Below are 21,915 nucleotides of genomic sequence, written 5' to 3' on the forward strand. Positions count from 1 at the left end.
CAATAGTGTTTAGAAGACGGTTACAGTTTATTTTCATGAAAATATCCATGTGCATTACTACTGCTAGCTCACATATTCATACTTTTTCATGTTAATACTTTCTCATATGTTAGTCACTTCACTTTTTGATCAATTTCTCTGATGCTGTCCTTAGGAGAGCCTAAAACAGTAAGAACAAAGTCTACTTGTGAATTGGAAACATTAACTTATGTGTTAGCGGCCTTAAGATTGATGATCTTTGTTTCAGCTGGTAGTTTCTCTGCTGATTGTCAGAGGTCATTATTAGCACTTTTAAAGGAGAACTTTAATAACTTCTTGAACGCTGAGGTGTGTTAGTCCTCTGGCCAGTTAAGCTCCCTTGGGTCCCACACTTCTCCCACGCTCACAGTGGTTCCTCACATCTGTGTTGTAGTTGATTATTCACACAGGGCACATCATCGGTCTTTCTTGAAGTGTTCAGTGACTCTGTTTTTGAATGATTAGAAGAGTTTACTAAAATTTTTCTAAATAAGTAGAAATCTTTCCTATTAATTATTTTAACATTTTGAGCCCTAGAATTTTTAGAGATGTAAGAGGCCTTATAGCACTTCTAGAATGATCTAGCATTCTTCGACCTAAGGATTCTTTAAAACAAATGCGTTCTTTTTGTTTTTAGAAAAATAATCCTGCTATAGTAATCATAGGCAACAATGGACAAATCCATTATGACCATCAAAAGTAAGTGTGTGCTTTATATATTATTTGATTTCAGCTTCTTTTTGAAAACCTTGGAAAATACACTGTTTCAAATCTGAACATTTTCCATCCAAGTACTAACCAGGCCCGACCCTGCTTAGCTTCTGAGATCGGGTGCGTTCAGGGTGGTATGGCCATAGACTGAATATTTTCCAGATGAAATAAGATTGTTCCTTTTCTTGATATATTTTGTAACTTGGTGGAAAGGTCTTATTTTAATTTGGTCCTGTTTTAAAGTTCAGTCTATTGACCACCTCAGATTTCAAACATAAAAATGTGTTGTTTTATTCAACCTAAAGTTATGTAATACGTTGAAAGGTTTATAAAAAAAAAGGTTCCTGGTTCTCAGTAATGCCATTAGTCATGTTTCTTTCATCTTTATCTTTCGAAAATAAAGTTCAAAGTCTTGACCAGACTAGTGGCCAAGCAATTTATGCCACCTTATTCATCCTTCATGTTGCTGTATTTTTTTTTTTTATTTAAAAAAAAAAAATTTTTTTTTTAACGTTTATTTATTTTTGAGACAGAGAGAGACAGAGCGTGAACGGGGGAGGGTCAGAGAGAGGGAGACACAGAATCCGAAACAGGCTCCAGGCTCTGAGCCGTCAGCACAGAGCCCGACGCGGGGCTTGAACTCACGGACCGTGAGATCATGACCTGAGCCGAAGTCGGCCGCTCAACCGACTGAGCCACCCAGGCGCCCCCATGTTGCTGTATTTAAAGATTCTCAGCAGGCTACAAAACTTGTGTTTAGTATATTTATGCTATGTATGAATTAGGTATGGACATTTTTTATTTTTACATGTTTGTTGTGGGAGGAATTACCTTTGAGCCAGTCAGTAAACTATAAGAAAAATTAACTTATCTGCACTTTTTTTTACTGTTTCCTACCTTAGTGATTTTTAATCCTCCTGGTTCATCATGACCACCCGTGGAGCTATTTAAAGTAGAGGGTGCCAAGGCCACTCCTTGTGAGTCTGCTTCAGTTCACTTGGGGGGGGGGGGGTCTAGCAATCGGCAGTTTTGAAAGCTCCACACATATTCAATTGGGCCGTAAAGGACTGTGGCTCTAGTCTCGCGTGGGAGAGGTAACTTTCCTCTTGGGGTCAGCACATGGGAACACTGGCTTCTGACGCTATCCATGGTTCCGACAGGAATCACGGGAAAAAAACTCGTGCCTTAACTTTGTGTCTTTTGAATAAATAACTTCAAGGATCCCAAGACTTTGTCATAACTTACTGTCGTTTTCTCTCTCTGGACGTTGGTCATTTTAAATAGTGAGGTTTTAAATATCAGGAAGTTTTGTTACGTTTTCTGTCTGTTTTCCTTTTCTCCATACTGTAGTGATGGCGCCAGTCAAGCTTTAGCGAGTTGCCAGAGGGACTTTCGTAATAAACCCTATCCTGTCCGGGCAAAGATCACGTATTACCAGAAAACACTGACGGTACGTAGCATGCGCTTGGAGATAATCGAATGGACAGTATTCCAGCGTGACTTTTCAGGTTGAATCTTTGGTAGACATCAGAGGCATGTAAATTTGGATATTGTTTATACACTCAGCGTTACTGTGAGAGGGCGGAAGTGGCTTCAAAGTTCGGTGTAAGTGGCGACCGACGTGTTGTAAAACCTTGCCAGTGGGTTTGTCGTCAGTGTATGCTTAAGCATCCGACTTACTGTGTCTCACACATCATATACATACGCAAGCCAGCAAGATAGAAATATGAGTAAGACAAAGGTCATTTTCTCCAAAGAGCGTGTAGTCTAGTGGAGTGGGGACACTTCCGTAACGTTGCTTACGCTATGTGACACATGCTGCAACACGCATGCCATTAAGTAAGCAAGGGCATAGAATCTTCCAAACTGCCGGGTGGGAGCGGGGAGGGTCAGGAATAGTTGCTCAGAGTTGAGCTGCACCCGGAAGGGGAAATAGAAATTTCCTAAATGGGGTGCATATACCAGGCAGAGAAAACAGGCACAGGGACTCGAAAGATTTGGGAAAGGCACGTAATTTGGCTGGAGGATAGAGGAGACTGTGGGAAGTGGGGTTGAAATGGCGGCGGTAGCCCGTCTTGTAGGCCTCAGGTGGTTTGTCCTGTTGGCAACTGTTTCAAGTTCTAAGCAGGAAAGTGAAATGATTAGATTTGCAGTTTGGGAAGATGACTTAGGCAGCTGTGTTCTTTAATGGTATCTGTGAAAGGAGACTCCGACTCTTAGGGGCCACTCCCTGTGCTCGGTCCTTTCCATGCAGTTTCTCACTTATTCTTTCCAGCAACCCTGTGGGGTAGGTATCCCCATCTCATACACGGGGCAATCGAATATGGGAAATTTTAAGTGACTCAGAGTCATACCCAGTAAGTAACACAACTGTGATATGAACCGAGTGCTCTCTTAGCTGTAAGACTCCACTTGTGGTCTGAACCGAGGGAGAGGGAAGAAGAGAGGGGAAGCGATTAGGAGGGAGAGACCGCAGGACTTAATACTAGTTTGCTTGGGGGTGGGAGGCTCTGGGGAGTCAAAGCCAGTTCCCGGATTTCTGGCCAGTTGTACAACTAGGCCGAGAAGCAGCACCTTTGTTTGTGTTTGAGTGAGGAGTGGAAGACAGAGGGGTGGTGAGAGTTTAACTGTAGACACATTGAGTCCAGGGTAATATTTAAAGTGGACATATCTAAGTTAGCAGTTCGATGATTACTAATATCGTGTGAACTTTGCTTGATAAAGGTGTCATCAATACCTGGTTATAGCATACTTGTAAATAAAGAAAAAAACCCGGCTTAAATTTTGCTTTCTCCTAAATCATGAGCTAGGCTTGCACAGGCTGTTCTTTGGAGAACTTTGTATAGGCTCAGTCTTACATTCCAGACCAGTTTAGAGATCTCAGAGCAGATGAGGCGTCCTGTCTGTCACGATGGACTTGGACCTGAGTTCCACTGTAATTGTTACACATCCAGTACAGTTTCATTAGGGTCATCAGTAAGTCGTGCTCACGTTCATGTGGCACAATCCAGCCACCAACCTCGGGGGGGGGAGGGCAGACCCACGCTTTAGTTCACAGATTGCCCCGGGGGGCTGCCCACAGACACAGTGCACCGAACCCCACCGACAGTACCCAAAATCGTCCTACAAAACGTCCTCCCGAGAGAGTTCCACATTCAGAAGAGATTGGGCACGACTGTGCATATTAGCTCATTAAAGCTCATCCTAGGAAGTCTTGAAACAAACTGTGAGTAAACTCTACGTTCTTCAGAATTACTTGTTCACCTAACATCCGTGAATGTCTGTAGAGCTAGTGCTGTGAAGAATACATCTGAGAGAGACTTGGCAAAGGCACGTGGCTGATTGAACGGTCCCGGCCTTTATGTTTGCTCAGTCGCTTCTCTCTTCCTGTAATGCACTCCCTCTTCTCTCTGTGTGGCAGAGTCGTGCTCCTTGAACACACTAGGTCACATCCCTGTTCCATCATTATCAGGTAATGATAAAGATAATAATTATGATAATAAATGATAATAAATAATAAAGATAATAAAGATAATGATCTTTCTCCCCAAAACTCTGGTTTTTTTTTTTTTCCTAGTGCGTATGTGGCCTTTAAAGTATATTGTCTTGAATTACTGGTCAACTGTGGTCTGTATGTCTTTTTTCTCATCAATATGATTGTAAATTTGCCAGTACAGACATTATACCCTGTATTCTTTTTTTTTTTTTTTTAACGTTTATTTAGTTTTGAGACAGAGAGAGACAGAGCATGAACGGGGGAGGGTCAGAGAGAGGGAGAACAGAATCTGAAACCGGCTCCAGGCTCTGAGCTGTCAGCACAGAGCCCGACGCGGGGCTCGAACTCACGGACCGCGAGATCATGACCCGAGCTGAAGTCGGCCGCTTAACCGACTGAGCCACCCAGGCGCCCCTCTACCCTGTATTCTTTATAGTCCCTCATATTTTGCTCCTTTTAGTAACTCAGGGGATGTTTATTGAATTGGTACTTATCCATTTTTCTTGTCCCACTTGTTTGAACTTCAGAGGGAAAAACAGTAAGGGGAGCAAGAAATGTTGTTAGTGGAGGAACATAGTCAAAACAAGTGCAGATTTGCGCAGCGGCAGTACCATAGCCAATGAGGTTTATCCGAGGCACGATTGTTGCCAGTTGAAAACCAAGTACGGCTAGTGTAGTAGTTAACAGTGGGTTGAAACTGTAAGATGAATAAAGCATATGAATGGTACCTGTATAGTCACAGACCTGACGTTCCTCCAAACTCATAGTACGATGAGTTTATTATTCTCTCTCTTTTTTTTTTTTTTTAAGAAATAGTACTAGACAATAAAGACTCCTAGTGGATTTTCAGGTTGTTGAGGTTCAAGGAAAAAATATTGAAGAGTTGAAAGTTTTTAGGATTAGAACTACAATGTGATTAACTAACACCTTTGTTTTCTTTCTCTCTCAAAGACAAATGTCTTACCGGGTCTTGATTCCGATTTGAGACACTGTAGAGGAGCACTGTTGGCAAATGGTGGAAACTGAAATAGTGTTACCGATCGGGGGGAGCAGAATATTACTATTAGTCAACTATAGACGGCAGGTGGTTTTGAAAAATTGGTAGGAGTTGACGTTTCCATTCTCTATGATATAGGATTTGCCTTTCATATTGACAAGTGTCTTCCTTTCTTGCTAAAAAATGTGGGCAGAACACTCTAACATTTTACCTGTGTAACTAAATCTTCACTGTCACAAGTGATGCCGGCCTCTGGCAGTAATAATAGAAGTGCCCCATGCTAGTACGACATCTCTCTCCCTCCTCCTCCCGCTCTCAGCCCCTCTTACGTTGGGTTGCTGGGAGCGAAAGGCTCGGCCACTGCTTGATTGGGATCAGGAGATCAGTATCTGTGTGTCTGCTGGGTTCTTTGCTTTCTTGGGATTCCAAGATTCTTTGAAGACATTTTGGGTTATTACTTCCAAAATACCTTCTGCACAGGGACGTCTGAGTGACTCAGTTGGTTAAGCGTCCAACTCTTGATTTCAGCTCAGGTCATGATCTCACAGTTTGTGGGTTCAAGCCCCATGTTGGGCTCTGTGCTGAGGATTGTCAGCTCAGAGCCTGCTGGGGATTGTCTGTCTGTCTGTCTCTTTCTCTCTCTCTCTCTCTCTCTCTCTCTGCCCCGCCCCCACTTGCATTCATTCTCTCTCTCTTTCAAAAATAAATAAACTTAAAAAAGTACATTCTGCAAAATAGAAACTTAGGCATCCTTTTAGTTTTTTCATTTTCTGCCTTTTTGTCAGTACAACTTCTGTCACTTCTGGTGTCTCTGCTAACTTATGACTGTCCAGTCACACCCCCCTCCCCAGTTTAATGAAGAGAAGCTCACGACTTGCTAAGTGAATCTATTTAATTCTCAACCAGCTGTAGTAAAAGTTGTAAATTCCTCCTATTCGTTTTGGCTCTGTCACTGGGGTTTCAGAGAAAGTCTGATCGCTCTTCTGTACGAACCGTTCGAAGAAAGTAGTCATGCTTCCCTAAGTCTTCTATTTCAGAAAGTTTTTCGTGGAATGGTACCAAATATTTCTCTTTAAGCCTTTGACACATAGTAGGGTTAGAATAAAATGAAGTGTCTTGTATAATGATTCCAAGTAAGTGAGGTTAGTTAATGGACAGCGGATGACCCTTTCTAGTAGTGAGAGAAAACTGGTAGCTTTTTGACAGTTGGTTATTAGACCAAATATAAGGATCAGTTAGTCACACATTGACTATTTGACGTTCATTTTACAATGCCTGTTATAAAAGCTATAGCTGTAGTCTCTCTTTTTAGGTGATGGTCAATAATGGCTTCACACCAGATAAAAATGATTATGAATTTTGCGCCAAAGTGGATAATATGGTTATCCCTCCTCAAGGACATTTTGGAATATCTGCTGCAACTGGAGGGCTCGCAGGTAACTCTTGCTGTCTTCTAGTGTTGAAAGTTTGTGAGTTTCCTTGGGAATAGTGTGCTGTAGAGACACGCGGACTCGTGTCCTTTCAGCCTTTTAAGACTGGCTGTGACCTTTACGTGGGCCGCGGAGCCGGGGTCCCGCTCCCGCTCTGTAGGTGTACAGCTGGCTGGGGCTGCGTCCAGGGAGGTACGGAGACCATCAGTCTTACGGTGAGGGAGACGTGCTTTTAGAGCCAGGCCTGTAAAAGGTTCATTGTCAAGTGGTTTACGATCCTGAAAAGTTGTCCCGGCACATTTAAGTGAATTTGGTAGCCTGAGGAAATATTGGGGACTAAAGTCTCATCGAGGTATATTTGTCACTTTTACCGCTTTTTCCCCCTACATTTTGGCGATAAATGAACTTCTTATTTGACATTAATACCATCTTGTGTTCACATGGTACATTGTATGATTTTCTATTATTTTCAAATATATGATTGTTCCTCTCCTCATCACAGGGAAGGAGGGAGCGGATCGATTGTATTTACTCTATTTTTACTTAAGTTTGCCAAACCTTGGATTAAAGGACATTATAAGTATACATGGCCAGTAATGGCCAGACCAAGGCAAGACTTGGTTTGGATTTCTGACTCCTGTGTCCAGTGCTGTATCACACTGTACATCTTCTCCCCAAATGATGTAACTCACACCACGGTGGTACAATATTCTCTTTAATCTGGCTGCATATCGAGATCTCCGTAATGATGGCAGAAAGCATAGAGGTTGCCAGTTGAAATTAATTGCTCTTGCTTTGTGGACGTGACTGGTATCCTAGCCAGGATTGGTAATTTAGGTCAACGTTACGAGGTATGATCTGCTAAGTCCCTGTTTTCAGCTTACGCAGCCTGAGATTAATTTGATTTTTAAAATACGATTTTAGATAAAGTAAAATTGTTAATATCTGCTATGTGAGGGAAACAAATATGAGTGATATTTAGATAGAGTGATCATATTATCTAAATTGGAAAGCTCTGAGAGTAAAAGAAGATGCTATTATAGTAATGCCAGGACAACATGGATAAATCAGGGCTGTCCTAGTAGGCCAGGACAAAGCAGTGTCAAGTGGGTAACAAGAAAGTAAGGCGAGAAGTGGTAAGTACCGTAGGAAGGGTTCAGGGACAGCTATGGAAATACACGAAGGACAGAAATTCGTATCATTTCACTGGAGCACAGCCTGTGAAGGAGATTTGTGGGAAAATACGGGAGGATCTTGGTGCCAGTTTTAGGAGTTTGGGCTTGTTTTGACCCTTCGTTTGTTTGTTCGTTCCCTTATCCCTTATTCATTATGATCCTTTATCCCCTTATTTTATCTTGTTTTTCTAATGTTTATTTTTATTTTGAGAGAGAGAGACCGAGTATGAGTAGGGGAGGGGCAGAGAGCGAAGGAGACACAGAATCTAAAGTAGGCTCCAGGCTCCGAGCTGTCAGCACAGAGCCTGATGTGGAGCCTGAACCCACGAACTGTGAGATCATGACCTGAGCTGAAGTCAGACACTTAACCGACTGAGCCACCCGGGCACCCCTCTCCCCTTGTTTATTAAACGTGTTACTTATTAAGCAGTGTTAAATATTCTAGTTTAGAATAAAAGAACGTGAATTTTAGTTTATTTCTGACGTAAATCTTTCTGGTGAATTTTTATCTCTAAGCTCACAGAGCACCATTGCCTTTACCAGATTAGAGCTAATATTTGTTATTTTTCATACTGATTATTTTTAAAGCAATAGCTCTAAGGTAACTTCACAACCATAAAAGTAATCTGTTAATGGAATTTTCTCAGTGCTTTTTGTTTTTGTTTTTGTTTTTTTTAATTTGTAGATGACCACGATGTCCTTTCTTTCCTGACTTTCCAATTGACTGAGCCTGGGAAAGAGCCGGTAAGTATAATTTTCTCAAAAAGTTTATTTTCGCTTTATTGGTAGCTCCTTGTAGCTGAAAACGGGAAGCCCAGCTTAGGTTTGGGTCTTCCTCCTGCCTGTTACTGCCACATGACCTTGTAAACGTTACTCAACTTCTGTTACCACCCCGTTTCTTCCTAGTAAAACTGAGACATTTGCACTGGTCACCTTATGGTGTCGTGAGCATTAAATCAGACCGTTGGACTGCTGGCAGGCACGCGGTAAATGGAAGTGCCTAGCATTATCGTTCTGTTGTAATTATTAGTAGCAAGAGTCAGTTGGCTATGATCTAAATAAGAAATGACATTTTTACGTTAGCCTTTCAACTAGTGGTAGAGTAGTTGAAATGAAGGGCAGAAAAGTATATGGAGGTTTAGTATTTTCTTACCCTTCTAATTTTTTGTTTTTTTAATGATTCTAAATTCCAAAAAGCCTACACCAGATAAAGAAATTTCAGAAAAAGAAAAAGAAAAGTATCAGGAGGAATTTGAGCACTTTCAACAAGAGTTGGATAAAAAAAAGGAGGAATTCCAGAAGGGCCACCCTGACCTTCAAGGGCATCCTGGTGAGTTGGAGGAAGCTGTGCTCAGAACCGCACAGGGCTTGTGGCGCGTGCGTGCATCTCATCGTTGAGCTCCTGTCTGGCACGTCCAAATAGTTTCCGGAAGCAGTATACGAGCGCATCTTCTGCCATCACGAGGCTTGGAGGTTGACGTTCCCACCAGTAAGAGTGTGGCTTAGGAGAGCGTGCAGTGGGGGATACCAGGCGATGTGGACGGACGGCGATCCACCGCGGGGCAGGGTCTGTGAGGACAGGGATTCTGTTTGTGTGCTTACTGCTCTGCCCCCTAAACCTAAAAAAAAAAGAGCCCCATTGCTGACCTGGTAGTTGAGACTCAGTAAATATTTATGGGATGAAATCATCTAAGGTGTATGTCTTTCATTTTTGAGTGGCACACGTTACCTTATTAATAGAGGGATACCACTGGAAAAATGTCAGAAGGCTTGTGGAAGTAATGAGAAGGGATTCTCTGGCTCTCCTTCCCGTATACTGCTTGACAGAACTCTGGACTTTGAAATTGGCGAATTTTAAAATAATTAGTCTTAAGCCAGTGTAAGTAAGAACTCGGGTGTGCTAGCTGTCAAAAACAAAACATGAGAAGTCCAAATAGAGTGGCTTTAGAGTATCTGCTAGCTTTTATTTGGATTGTTCCCACCAGCACAGATGATCAAAGCCGTATAATAAAGCTCACAGCTAGCTTTTGTACTCCAGATAGCATGTGATTCTCTAAATTCTCTAAATAATATGAATCAGACTTCATGCAGGTAAAAATGAAAGGTAAATTTAATTCTTTTCTTGGATTTGTTTTAAGTATTACATATGGTTTGTGACTGTGTCCTGAAGCTTATTGTAATAAGTGTTCAAATGAAGTAATCTTATTTTCAGCATAGGTATGGAAGGAAAATGCTGTTCTCAAGAGACTCCATTTTTTAATTAATTACATAAGTAATAATTTAAAAATAATTTTAATGCACAGATTTTAAGAGCGTAGTTTGATGAATTTTGACAAACGTATACCTGTGTAACTGTCACTCAGATCAGCACGTAGAATATTTTTCTCACCCCGAGAACTTCCCTCGTGCCTCTTTCAAGCCAGCGCCCTCTTCACAGAGGCAAAACCACTGTTCTGATATCCGTTAACGTAGATGAGTTTTACCCTTTCGTATAAGTAGAATTATACAGTATATTTGAAAGAATTATTTTTAGGTGAAAATTCAGAACTAATTTATAGTGAGTATTCAACCAGCAGAGATGGCGAAAAACAAATAATAATTTTGTCCTGATTGAATTGATGATCTTGCATGTTTACTGTTGGGGAGGTCATACCATTGGAGTACAACATAGTGGTGACATATACGTTTTTTTATTACTATTATTTATTTTAGAGAGAGAGATGGAAGCAGGGGGGAGTGATAGAGGGAGAGAATCTCAAACAGCCTCCATGCTCAGTGCGGAGCCTGACATGTGGCTTGATCCCACAACCCTGGGATCGTGCAGAACCTGAGCCGAAATCATGAGTCGGACGCTCAACCGACTGAACCACCCAGGCACCCCTAATTTTATTATATATTGATGCTTTAGTAACTTACGGTATTTCAAAAACTACATGTGTTGGTGAGTTTAATAATTTTAAGTTGCAATTTCCATTTCAGCAGATGAAATATTTGAGAGTGTAGGAGATCGTGAGCTGAGACAAATCTTTGAAGGACAGAATCGTATTCATCTTGAAATCAAGCAACTGAACCGACAATTAGATATGATTCTTGATGAACAGAGAAGATACGTGTCTTCCTTGACCGAGGAGATCTCTAAAAGAGGAGCAGGAATCCCAGGGCAGCATGGACAGGTAGGCTTTCCAAATATACGTATGAGCCTTAGGTGGCCTCTGATGGAGAAGTAGAAAAGAAAGGTTGCTTGCTATGCAGTATGTTTGTACAGAACTGGATTCTTTTGTTTTCCCTCCAGATCACTCAGCAGGAGATGGATACTGTTGTGAACACTCAGCATGAGATTCTGAGACAAGTAAATGAAATGAAGTAAGTCAACAAAAGTAATCGCCGAGTGTTAAGTGATAAATTTATCCAAAATTCATGACTTCTCTCTGTATATATGCAAGCACATTATTATTGTAAGAATTCTGCATGGGGATAAGAATCATGTTTTAGATTTTTTTTTTTAAATTTTCTTTAACGTTTATTTACTATTGAGAGACAGAGAAACACAAAGCATGAGCAGGGGAGGGGCAGAGAGAGGGGGAGACACAGAATCTAAAGCAGGCTCCAGGCTCTGAGCTGTCAGCACAGAGCCCGACTCGGGGCTCGAACTCACGGACCATGAGATCATGACCTGAGCCAAAGTCAGTCGCCTAACCAACTGAGCCACCCAGGTGCCCCTAGTTTTTTGTTTTTTGTTTTTTTTTTTTTTTTTGATTCATTTTGAAATAGGGGAATGTAAAGTACAAGAACTTTGATATTTAAAAGCTACCAACATCCCTAAATTTTCAAATTGTTCTAAGGCAGAAAAGAAAAAAATGCTTCAGTACTTTTGTGCTTTGTGCCAAAGTGAACACCAGAAAAATTGCTTTAGCAACTTACAAGAAAATATGTTTGTCACAGCTACTTGACAGCCAGGAATATTCATACATTTCTAAAATAACAAGAATATATGTAATGTATAGCAATTCTATGAAAAAATGCTAGAAGAGTAAACGTGCATAGTATTGTAGGGCGACAATACAAACATACCTCATGCAGGAACTTTTTGATGGAATAAAAACCATATGGAAGGAAATACGCTGTATGTGACTACCTCTCTTTCACTCCATCTTGTACCCTGAGAGTTGTACCCAACAAAGAGTTGGAGCAGAGAGGAGCTACTGTGTCTGTGGAACTTTGATAAGTTTCTAAAAAGTATTCACTTAGGCAGATAATTAACAGCTTTTGATGCCTAGTGTAGAGAAACAGCCAAAATGTTACATTTCATAAGCTAACACTTCAGAGCACTGCCCCGACCAATACAACCCTTGACAAACAAGAATGTCGAGGTGAGTTCTTTAGCCCTGGAAAACTAAACAGTATTAGGTTAAACAGAAGGTGATAATATCTACACCTAGAGATTAGAGGCAACCCAACTTATAACTGCAAACTGGTACTTCTTTCCCTTGTGCTATTTGGCATTTTAAAAAATCTTTGAGTTGCGAACTCATGATTAAAATATTTATGACTCTAAACGAATAGTTAAATTCTTTCAGAAATAGACTGGATCATGTGGCATTATTTTTAAAAGTCTTTAGTTTCATATAATTTTAGACTTTGAACATTGCAAAAATAGTATAATTTCCATATATCCCTCACCCACCTTCCCCTAATGTTGACACCTTACGTAACCATAGCACAGTCAGAACTAAGAAATTAACATTGGTACGGTACTGTTAACTAATGATCTTACTCAGCTTTTGCCTGTTTTCCACGAATGCCTTTTTTTCTGTTCCAGGATCCTGTCCAGCAACACACATTGCATTTAGTTATTTCCCTTTAGACTTCGGCAGTCTGAGATAGTCCTTCCTTCCTTCCTTGTCTTTCATGCCCATGACAGTTTCTGCAGTGAGCGCTTTTTTGGTCCACTGCCTCTCGGTTTGGGTTTGTCTGGTGTTTACTCACGATTGGATGGAGGTTCTACACTTTTGAGAAGAATGCACCATCGTATCATGTTCATGATGTCAGTATGTCTCGCTCCTGTTGACATTGGCTGTGATCAGTTGATTATGGTGGTTTCTTCCTGCTTTCTCTACTTTAAAGTTACTGTTTTTCCCTTGGTGATTAATTATATTTCAGAAAAGATACTTTGAGACTATGTAAGTTTGTAATGTCCTGTTTTAGTTTAAACTTTTGCTTGCTAATTGTAGCCTCCATTGATGTTGTGCCTGAAACAAGAATGAGATGTTTCCCAAAAGCTATTTTTTTCCTATTTTCATCATTCCTTCCCACGTATTTTTTGGAATTCCGAAAGGACCAGCTTTCTGTTCTCCCCCATTTATTTATTCAGTCAATCACTTATTTCATATGGACCCATGGATATTCTGTGGATTGCGATCCAATATTATCATTATTTGTTGCTCACATTGTTCAACTCTGGTAATTAAGAACTCCTTCAGGTTGGCTTCTGTGTTTTTTCAACAAGCCCCATCTTTTTTTTAAAGCATTTCTTTACTTTCTGGTGTTACACTGTGTTTCAGGCACATCTTGTATTTTCTCTGTCCCAGCTCTAGAATCAACCACTTCTTCAGTGAGCCCTGATTCCTTTTATTGGAGAAAAGTATTTAGAAACCCTAGATCTGGGCACTAGGTGTGCTCATTACCACTGTGGTGCCACTGCTTGTAGATATCTCAGTAGACAGAGGTCTGGAATATATGAATGTGTAATAACCCACATGTATACGATAATCTTTATTTTTGTACCCATCACTCTACATTTGCATTTAAAAAAAAAAAAAAAACCCGAGATTAACCACACACTTTGGATTCTGGTTGGACCAGACTGGACTGAACATTACAGCGTTGATTTGTTACCTCGTCCTTCCTGATTTGAAAATTCTTTCTCTGAGAGGGAGAAACCTGGTTCTTACCTATGATTTTTTTTTACTAATTTTAGTGTGCACGTAACGTACCCATAAAGTGGTTTCAAATTGTCAACTTCTATCACTGTGAGAAACATATTTACTGATGGATTTATGTAAAGTTCCTTTTGCCTCTAGACTTACAGTCTGTAATGCAGACCCTATTTTCCAGACAGTTACTTAGTTCATTTCTCCTCTTCCCCATTCTCTTCAGTGTGGTTAGGATATGCATTTAGAATACAGTTAGATTTCTTTGGTAGTGTTTGTGTTCTTCCTACATCCTGGTTGATTTTCAGTGTGTGTATTTTGGGTATGTGAAGGGAATGTAAATACTATGTTCTGCAAGGTTCTAAGAGTTGAAATGTATGTGTTCACTGAAGTATAGCTCCCTCTTCACCACTAGCACCCATCCCCACTTCTCCCCTTCTTTCTAGCCTTTTCCCACCCACCCCCTGTTGGTCACCTGTCCCATTAACTTCTAGTTTGTTCATCCTGTGTTTCTTCTGCACATGTGTATTTCCTTAGATCCCCTTCTTTCGTATGTGAATGGTGGCATATTCTAGATACCCTTTTGTGCTTTGCTTGTTTCACTTAAGAGTAGTACTAAAACATCTTAAGATTCAATTAGTGGTCATCCTAGCCATCTGACTGTATTATCCATGAAGGACTTATTTAGGGTAGTTAGCAATCCTTGTAAATTCCCACTTGCCGATTGAGAACAAATGTCATGCCTACCATAAGTGAGTGTAAAATCTGAACTCGAGTTTCTAAATTTGTCCTCTAGAGTTTTTTCCTTCTGGATTAAGCTTCAGAAAAAAACTGTAAAGAGACAGGAAATACTTGCCTTTTATGGAAAGGGTGATTTGTGTCTTTATGGATTTTCATATCCTTAGAGAGAATCATAGAATTTTTTGAGCAGAAGCATGAGGTACAGTCCCCTTCAATTTACAGAAAAAGGAAAAAAAGCTCTGAATGATAGAAGGTCACAACAGTCAGAACTAGTTTCCTTATCTCCTTACTTTGAAGTGCTATTTTCTAGCCTACCGGAAAGCCTTGCCAATTGTTATTTTCACTTTAGAAAATTTCAAACATACAGAGAAGTTGAGCATGAAAGCCTTTCCTCATATCCCCATGCCCCCAGGTTCAACAGTTATTAATAACTGGTTGGTGTCAGCCTGAGCTATTCATTATGAATTACCCTCATCAATTTCTCCAGATTTTAGTGACAGTGATGGCTGGAGCCTAAATCCCTCATTGCCTTAGAGGTCGTTGAAAGGTGGCACTCTCTTCTCAGGTTCCCTGTCCGGTTAAAAAGAATTTCTCCCATCACTTGTTTGTTATTCTGAAACAGTCCAAGAAAGGCAGAATAAATACTTGACTCTTTTTTCCTTACCATTTTTCAAAATCATGAGTTGGTGTCCTGGCACCGTGCAAGGTTAAATGATGAGGTAGTGAGGGGTGGTTTTCTTTATTTTCAACCCATGGATTTTAACATATTTTGCCCTTATGATTCTTAGTCTTTACAAGTAATATTCAGAGAGGCTCGTCTTTGGTCACTAGCAGCCCGTTAGCTCCTGTGTCATTTTGAAATAACCCCAGAACTTAGTAGTGTTTGATAGCTTCTTTTCTTTAAGGTGTAAGACTTTCCAGGTTTCAGGGCACCCGGCTGGCTCCGTCAGTAGAGCTTGAGACTCATGATCTCAGGATCATGGGTTCAAGCCCCTCATTGGGCATGGAGCCTACTTAAAAAAAAAAAAAAGAAAGAAAGACTTTTCCATGTTTCTTTTGTACGTTTCCATCCCACACGTGGCAAAAGGCATTTTTCTTTGGATCCCTTGTCTTCTTTTTAAGTTTATTTAGAGAAAGAGAGTGCTCACGTGAGCAGGGGAGGGGCAGAGAGAGAGAGCGCGAGAGAGAATCCCAAGCAGGCTCCGCCGGGCTTGAACTCACAAACTGTGAGGTCATGACCTGAGCTAAAATCAAGAGTCGGATATTTAACTGATTGAACCACCCAGGAGCCCCTGGATCCCTTTTCTTTTACTAGGAAATGGAGTATATTGTATAGACAGTCTGGTGCTTATTGCTACTGGGTTGTCATTGCTTCTAGACCATTTTATTTTATATGTTATGTTATGTTGTTATGTTATGTTATGTTATGTTATGTTATGTTATGTTATGTTATGATCTATCTTTTTTAGTGGTAAACTAAAAAATGTGGGCTCACACTCACAGCTCAGATGTCAAGAGTCACATGCTTTACTGACTCAGCCAGCCAGGTGCCCCACTTCTAGGCCTTTTCAATGAACAGAGTTACAAATGCTTTTCAAGCTCTACCATTTGTGTGTTGGTTTGTGTCATCTGTTAATTAGTTATATTTTTTAAATATTGAATTCAAAGTATAAATGCCCTTTTCGGTGAGTAGGGAGTGTTGAACATTTCATGTTTACTTTTACCTAATTTATTGAGTGCCTTTTGCATTCTAGGTACTGTGCTAGGCATTTTTAATTTTTTTTTTTTATTTTGAGAAAGAGCACGAGCTGGGGAGGGGCAGAGAGGGATGGAGAGAAAGAATCCCAAGCAGGGTCTCTGTACTGTCAACGCGGAGCCCCGTGTGGGGCTTGAACTTGCGAACTGTGAGATGGTGACCTGAGCCGAGGAGATCAAGAGTCAGATGTTTAGCAGACTGAGCCACCCACGCACCCCTTGCATAAATATCTTCACATATTCTTCTGGGACCTTGCTCTTGGTTACCCGTTTCTGTACCTTCAACCTGGCCCTGTAATGCGATACTTAAGTGCTTAACAACCTTTATTCCTTCCTGATCATCACGTTATCTCACCCAGGATACTCATCCTGTCCTCAAGCCCTGTAACCCAGGCCCTCCTTCGCCCCCTCCACGTCCCTTTTCTCTGCTCCACCCCTCGACACATAGGGTAGACCAGGCCCATCCTTAGCTCTGGATCCCCTTCTTTCTACCACTGCTGACCCTTGTTCCATCAGTGATTCTCTGTCTTCTACCTTTAACTTTCTTTCAGTGCTGCGGCTTCCATTTGTAAAAGGGTTTGCTTTTCTGGTATCTAAAACTAATTTTAAACTAATTTAATTGACCTTTTTAACTGTTGCTTTTCTTTTTTCTTCCCTTTTATCTGAGTTCCTAAAAGAGTAGACCAAACTACCTGTCTTCACTTCCAAACCACGGTGATTTGCCATCGTACCCCTACTGATCACCTTCCGTCCCGTCTTCACTGGGAAGGGCTTCCTGGGGCAGCCGGCGCTTTCCCACCCCTTTCACTGGGGACATTTTAAGACGTCCCCGTGCAGCACTCGCTCTCTGGCCCCTCTGCTTCAGTTTGGCCTTCTTCACTTGTGGCTCCTCCTTACATCCCTCAAAGGGTGTTTTTCTCTAGGGTTCTCCAGCCCTCTCTCTCTCTCTCACTTGACCTGTCCCCTCCTTCCACCAGTCCCACCTCCATGGAACCCTCCTCATCCTTCAACACTCCACTCTCAGGGCCCCGCTGAGATGAACGCCCCTTCTTCGTGGAGCTCTAGACGTGCCTCTGTCACGTTGCTCTCCTGCCAGACCACCAGTGTCGGCAGGGTGGGAACTCCGCTTTTCTCTCCATTTCTGTCCCTAAAAATTGCCTGGCTCATAACACGTACCAAATCTATGTTGGCACGGTCAACAGGCGAATGAATGAATGAATGATTGAATGGGAACACATTAAGTGACTCAGTCTTTGTGTATTAAAGAGACATTTATGTGTAAGCAATTGCATGCTTCTGGGAAGCAATATTCTTAAATGCAGATTTGTGAGGAAGTTCTATATTTTGGGATACTTTGTTCTTGCTAAGTATTTAGGCATATTAAAATATAATCCTTAATTTGAGTTTTAATGGAAGAGCTTAGACTCCCGTGAGTTTTCTCGAGCATGTGTGCCGTTAAGAAATTTTAATCAACACGTGCCATTTATTCAGAAAGCACTTGAGATATTTTGTAGCAAGTTTTAAAGTCTTGTTCATATAACTCAAATGTGATTTTTGGAGATTGACTGTACTTAACATTCAGCCCGATATACTGTTCTTTCTAAGTAATTCTGACATTTGAGTTCCTCTTTTTTTTTGTTTTCTTCCAGCAGAGCTTTTACTTATTCTTGTTTTTTATTTTTTTAATTTTTTTGAACTTTTACTTACATGTATAAGTATTTCTCTGTTTTTTTATGAAAATTTTTTTTCTTTCTCCAAAGTTTTATTTAAATTCTAGTTAGTTAACATATAGTGTAATGTTGGTTTCAGGAGTAGAATTTAGTGATTCATCCCTTATGTACAACACCCAGTGCTCATTACGAGTGCCCCCCTGAATACCCATCATGCATCCAGTCCATCCCTTCCAGTAACCCTCAGTTTGTTCGCTATAGTTCAGTTTCTTATGTTTTGCTTCCTTCTCTTTTTTTTCCTCCCATCTATGTTTTGTTTCTTAATTCCACATATGAGTGAAATTATATAGTATTTGTCTTTCTCTGACTTCTTTCACTTAGCATAATACTCTAGCTTCATCCACATCATTGCAGATGGCAAGATTTCATTCTTTTTTATAGCTAATATTCCAGTGTGTGTGTCTATGTTTGTATACACATATATATACATGTACACCACATCATCTTTATCCATTCATCAGTCCATGGATATTTGGGCTGTTTCCGTAACTTGGCTATTGTTGGTAATGCTGCTGTAAACTCGGGGTACGTGTATCCCTTCAAATCGGTATGTTTTGCGCTACAGATACCTAGCAATGCCACTGCTGGGTCGTAGGGTAGTTCTGTTTTTAAGTTTCTGAGGAACCTCCGTACTCTTTTCCAGAGTGGCTGCACCAGTTTGCATTCCCACCAGCAGTGTAAGAGTGTTCCCCTTTCTCTGCATCCTCACCAACATCTGTTGTTTCCCGTGTTGTTAATTTTAACCCTTCTGGCAGGTGTGAGGTGATATCTCATTGTGGTTTTGATTTGCATTTCCCTGATGCTGAGCGATGTTGAGCATCTTTTCATGTGTCTATTGGCCATCTCGATGTCTTCTTTGGAAAAATGTCTATTTGTGCCTTCTGCCCATTTTTTAACTGGAAAAGCTTTTAGTTTTTAAACTACATTTTACTCCAGGGAAATAAGTTAGATAACTTATTTATGCATTTATCCAAATTGAACTAAAACTGTCAAAGGCATTGTCAGGAAATCAGAGACATGCCCCCTTTTCTGGGGGAGCATGTGCTCAATGAGGAAGAAAATCCATTTATAGTTACAGAGAAGAAAATGTGTGTGTGTGTGTGTGTGTGTGTGTGTGTGTGTTTAGGGTATGGCTGCACTTGGCATTGAAGGTTCACGGGAAGGAGACTAGAGGAAGGCAGCCACTTGAACTAGGCTTTCCATTTTAGGATGTTGCTCTTGGAGGGAAGGGTCAGAACCAGGAAAAGCAACATGGACCAGAGGCTTAAAGTGAAAGATATCTTCAGGGACAACAGGAGTCTAGACATAAAATAGAGCATTAGGAAATAGAGTTAGAAAGATGAGCCACAAAGAGGTTATGGAGACCCGTAAGGATTTTTAAAGACTATGGCCGTTTTCAAACATACACACAAGTAGAGAGATTAGCGTGGTGACCCCCTGCATCTCCATCAGTTTGCCCATCCACTCGTATTTTATCTACCTCACCAAAAAATCCCTACACTTGGAGATGTATCATAATACAAATGTTAATAACATAAACTGCTTGCATTTATAGAGCTTTTTAAGTAAAACGACGTTTTCGGGTAACTTGAAATTCACGAATCTTCCTTTCTTTCTTAGTAAATAGTTTTGTTACATTTCTGCCATTACTTAAAACAAACCAAAAAAAACCTTTGTAGTCTCTTACTGTCGTGTTCAAACTCGTAACCAAAGGTCACACTCAGTGTTAGAACTCTTTGTCTTACATCTAATAGTGGAAGCAGTCTTACAGGGAAATTGTATTTGAAGTCGTGCATCAAGTAAAATGTTCTGTAAGGTCAAAATTACTCTCCAAAAAGACACCACATCAGAGACTGACACACCAGTATGTCAAACAGCCAGCTTTCCCTTCGTATTTGAAACAGGTGCTTCTTTAGTTGGGTACTAGTTGAAGTTCTAGGTTTGTATAAAGAGCTATATGAGGGAACTGCGTACAAAAATAGGTAGAAATACGTTTGTCTAAAGGGTCCCTGAGACTACCCCCAGGTTCTGTGATTTCCTGGAAGTATGCACAGTTGTGATTTATTGTAATGAAAGGATATAAAATAAAACCAGCAAAGATGGAAGGCGTATGCCTGGTGTGGAGTCCAGGAGAAACCAGGCACAAGCTGTCCTCCCCCGTTGTGCTCCCCAGTAGAGTTGCATGAACAGTGCTTATTCCTCCCAGCAGCGATGAGTGACACGCACAGAGCTTTGCCAACCAACGGAGCTCACCCAAGCCTTAGTGTCCAGAGTTTAGGGGTCAGTCACATAGGCGTGGAGCACGCAGGTAACTGACCTTAACTGCTCAGTCTCCAGTCCCCCTAGAGGTCAGACTGATACCACATGGGCCGCATGCAAACAAAAACGTAAATCACATTGTTAGCATAAACCATCTGGCATGGCCCAAGGCTCCGGGTAGAGAAGGAGGCCCTTATTAGGCAAGATATTTCAAAGGCAGATCCTCAAAACCTTTGGAATATGCAGGGTTTGTGCAGTCCAGAGCTGATGAGTTAATCCTTTATTGCACAACATTAAACACTTAGATCTGACTCCATTAAGAGTATCACCCATTATCGGGGCGCCTGGGTGGCTCTGTCAGTTAAGCATATGACTCTCTGGTTTCGGCTCAGGTCGTGATCTCATGGTTCACGGGATCGAGCCCCACGTCGGGCTCTGTACTGACAGTGCAGACAGAGCCTGCTTGGGACTCTCTCCCTCCCTCTCTCTCTCTCTCTCTCTCTGCCCCTCCTCCTGCTCACGCATTCTCTCTCAAAATAATATTTTAAAAAAAGTATCAGCTGTTATATTATTCAGTATCCATTTACGATACTGGTTTTAACACAAATTATTTAGCGGTATTCCCTATGTGGCTGTTTTTTAGATGATCTGTGTAGTAAAAGAAAGATGCAATGTTAAGTTGTAGTTTTGTAAATTATTTTCCAATCTTGAAGACAATTCAGTATTTCTAAATACTGATTTTTTTAATAATCTACCATATTGGGCTTAGAAATACATCTAACCACTTGAAATATGTGACTGAAAAAATTATTTTTCTAGCACTTCTCTTGTTTAAGGGGATTTTCTGTTTCAGGAATTCCATGAGTGACACCGTCAGACTGGTCAGTGGCCTCCAGCATCCGGGATCTGCAGGGGGAGTTTATGAGTCGACCCAGCACTTCAATGACATCAAAGAACACCTCCACATAGTAAAGAGGGACATAGATCACTTGGTGCAGCGAAATATGGTAAGCTCTTTTCCTTCTGCTTTTATAATTGTCAGCCTTCCTTAGAAAGGGAAGAACGCATATTCTTTTTTCTTTTCTTTTCTTTTCTTTTCTTTTCTTTTCTTTTCTTTTCTTCTGTTTTCTTTTTATTAAGTCTTTTTTTAAAAAAAAGTTTATTTATTTTTGAGAGAGAGCACAAGCGGGGGAGGGGCAGAGAGAGAGGGAGGGAGACACAGAATCTGAAACAGACTCCATGCTCTGAGCCCGACGTGGGGCTTGAACCCACAAACTGCAAGATCATGACCTGAGCTGAAGTCGGACGCTTTACCGACTGAGCCACCCAGGAGCCCCAGGGAGAACGCGTATTCTGCTGAAAATATTTGAACTTTTTAGTGAGTGCTAATGTTCATTTTTAATATTTAAGGTGAAATTATTCCATACGATCCAAATGTCTATATGTTCCATGCTCCCATACCCTACTGAATAGAATTTTTTAAAAAACTTGTTATTCCTATCATTGGAGCTGTCGCGGTTTCTGACTTATTTTCCTAGATTCTTTCCGTAAATTTTCCTTTAAAAAAAAAAGGTCTTATTTTCAGCAGTGGTGTCAGATAAACAGCTTAAAAAAAGTGGTATCTCTTGACCCTTCACCGAGACACAGCAAGACTCACGGCTGCTGAGTAGCCC

At 40.9% G+C, this 21,915-nt stretch overlaps 1 protein-coding gene and 1 pseudogene across 2 annotated transcripts in view; both read left to right on the forward strand.

Moving 5' to 3' along the window:
* LMAN1 (lectin, mannose binding 1) overlaps positions 1-21,915 on the forward strand; it is a 33,916-nt gene that overhangs the window by 4,266 nt on the left and 7,735 nt on the right. Inside the window, exons 4-11 of one of the 2 annotated variants that reach the window (XM_049620279.1) lie at positions 656-717; positions 2,080-2,179; positions 6,535-6,658; positions 8,513-8,571; positions 9,025-9,157; positions 10,807-11,000; positions 11,120-11,190; positions 21,096-21,249. In XM_049620279.1, coding sequence (XP_049476236.1) covers positions 656-717; positions 2,080-2,179; positions 6,535-6,658; positions 8,513-8,571; positions 9,025-9,157; positions 10,807-11,000; positions 11,120-11,190; positions 21,096-21,249 — 897 coding nt within the window. The remainder of the gene's footprint in view (positions 1-655; positions 718-2,079; positions 2,180-6,534; positions 6,659-8,512; positions 8,572-9,024; positions 9,158-10,806; positions 11,001-11,119; positions 11,191-21,095; positions 21,250-21,915) is intronic. The other variant, XM_049620280.1, reaches the window with a different exon arrangement.
* Positions 4,816-4,892, forward strand: LOC125914980 (uncharacterized; annotated as a pseudogene).

The sequence above is a fragment of the Panthera uncia genome, assembly GCF_023721935.1.
Source record: "Panthera uncia isolate 11264 chromosome D3 unlocalized genomic scaffold, Puncia_PCG_1.0 HiC_scaffold_8, whole genome shotgun sequence".
Taxonomy (NCBI): Eukaryota; Metazoa; Chordata; class Mammalia; order Carnivora; family Felidae; genus Panthera; species Panthera uncia.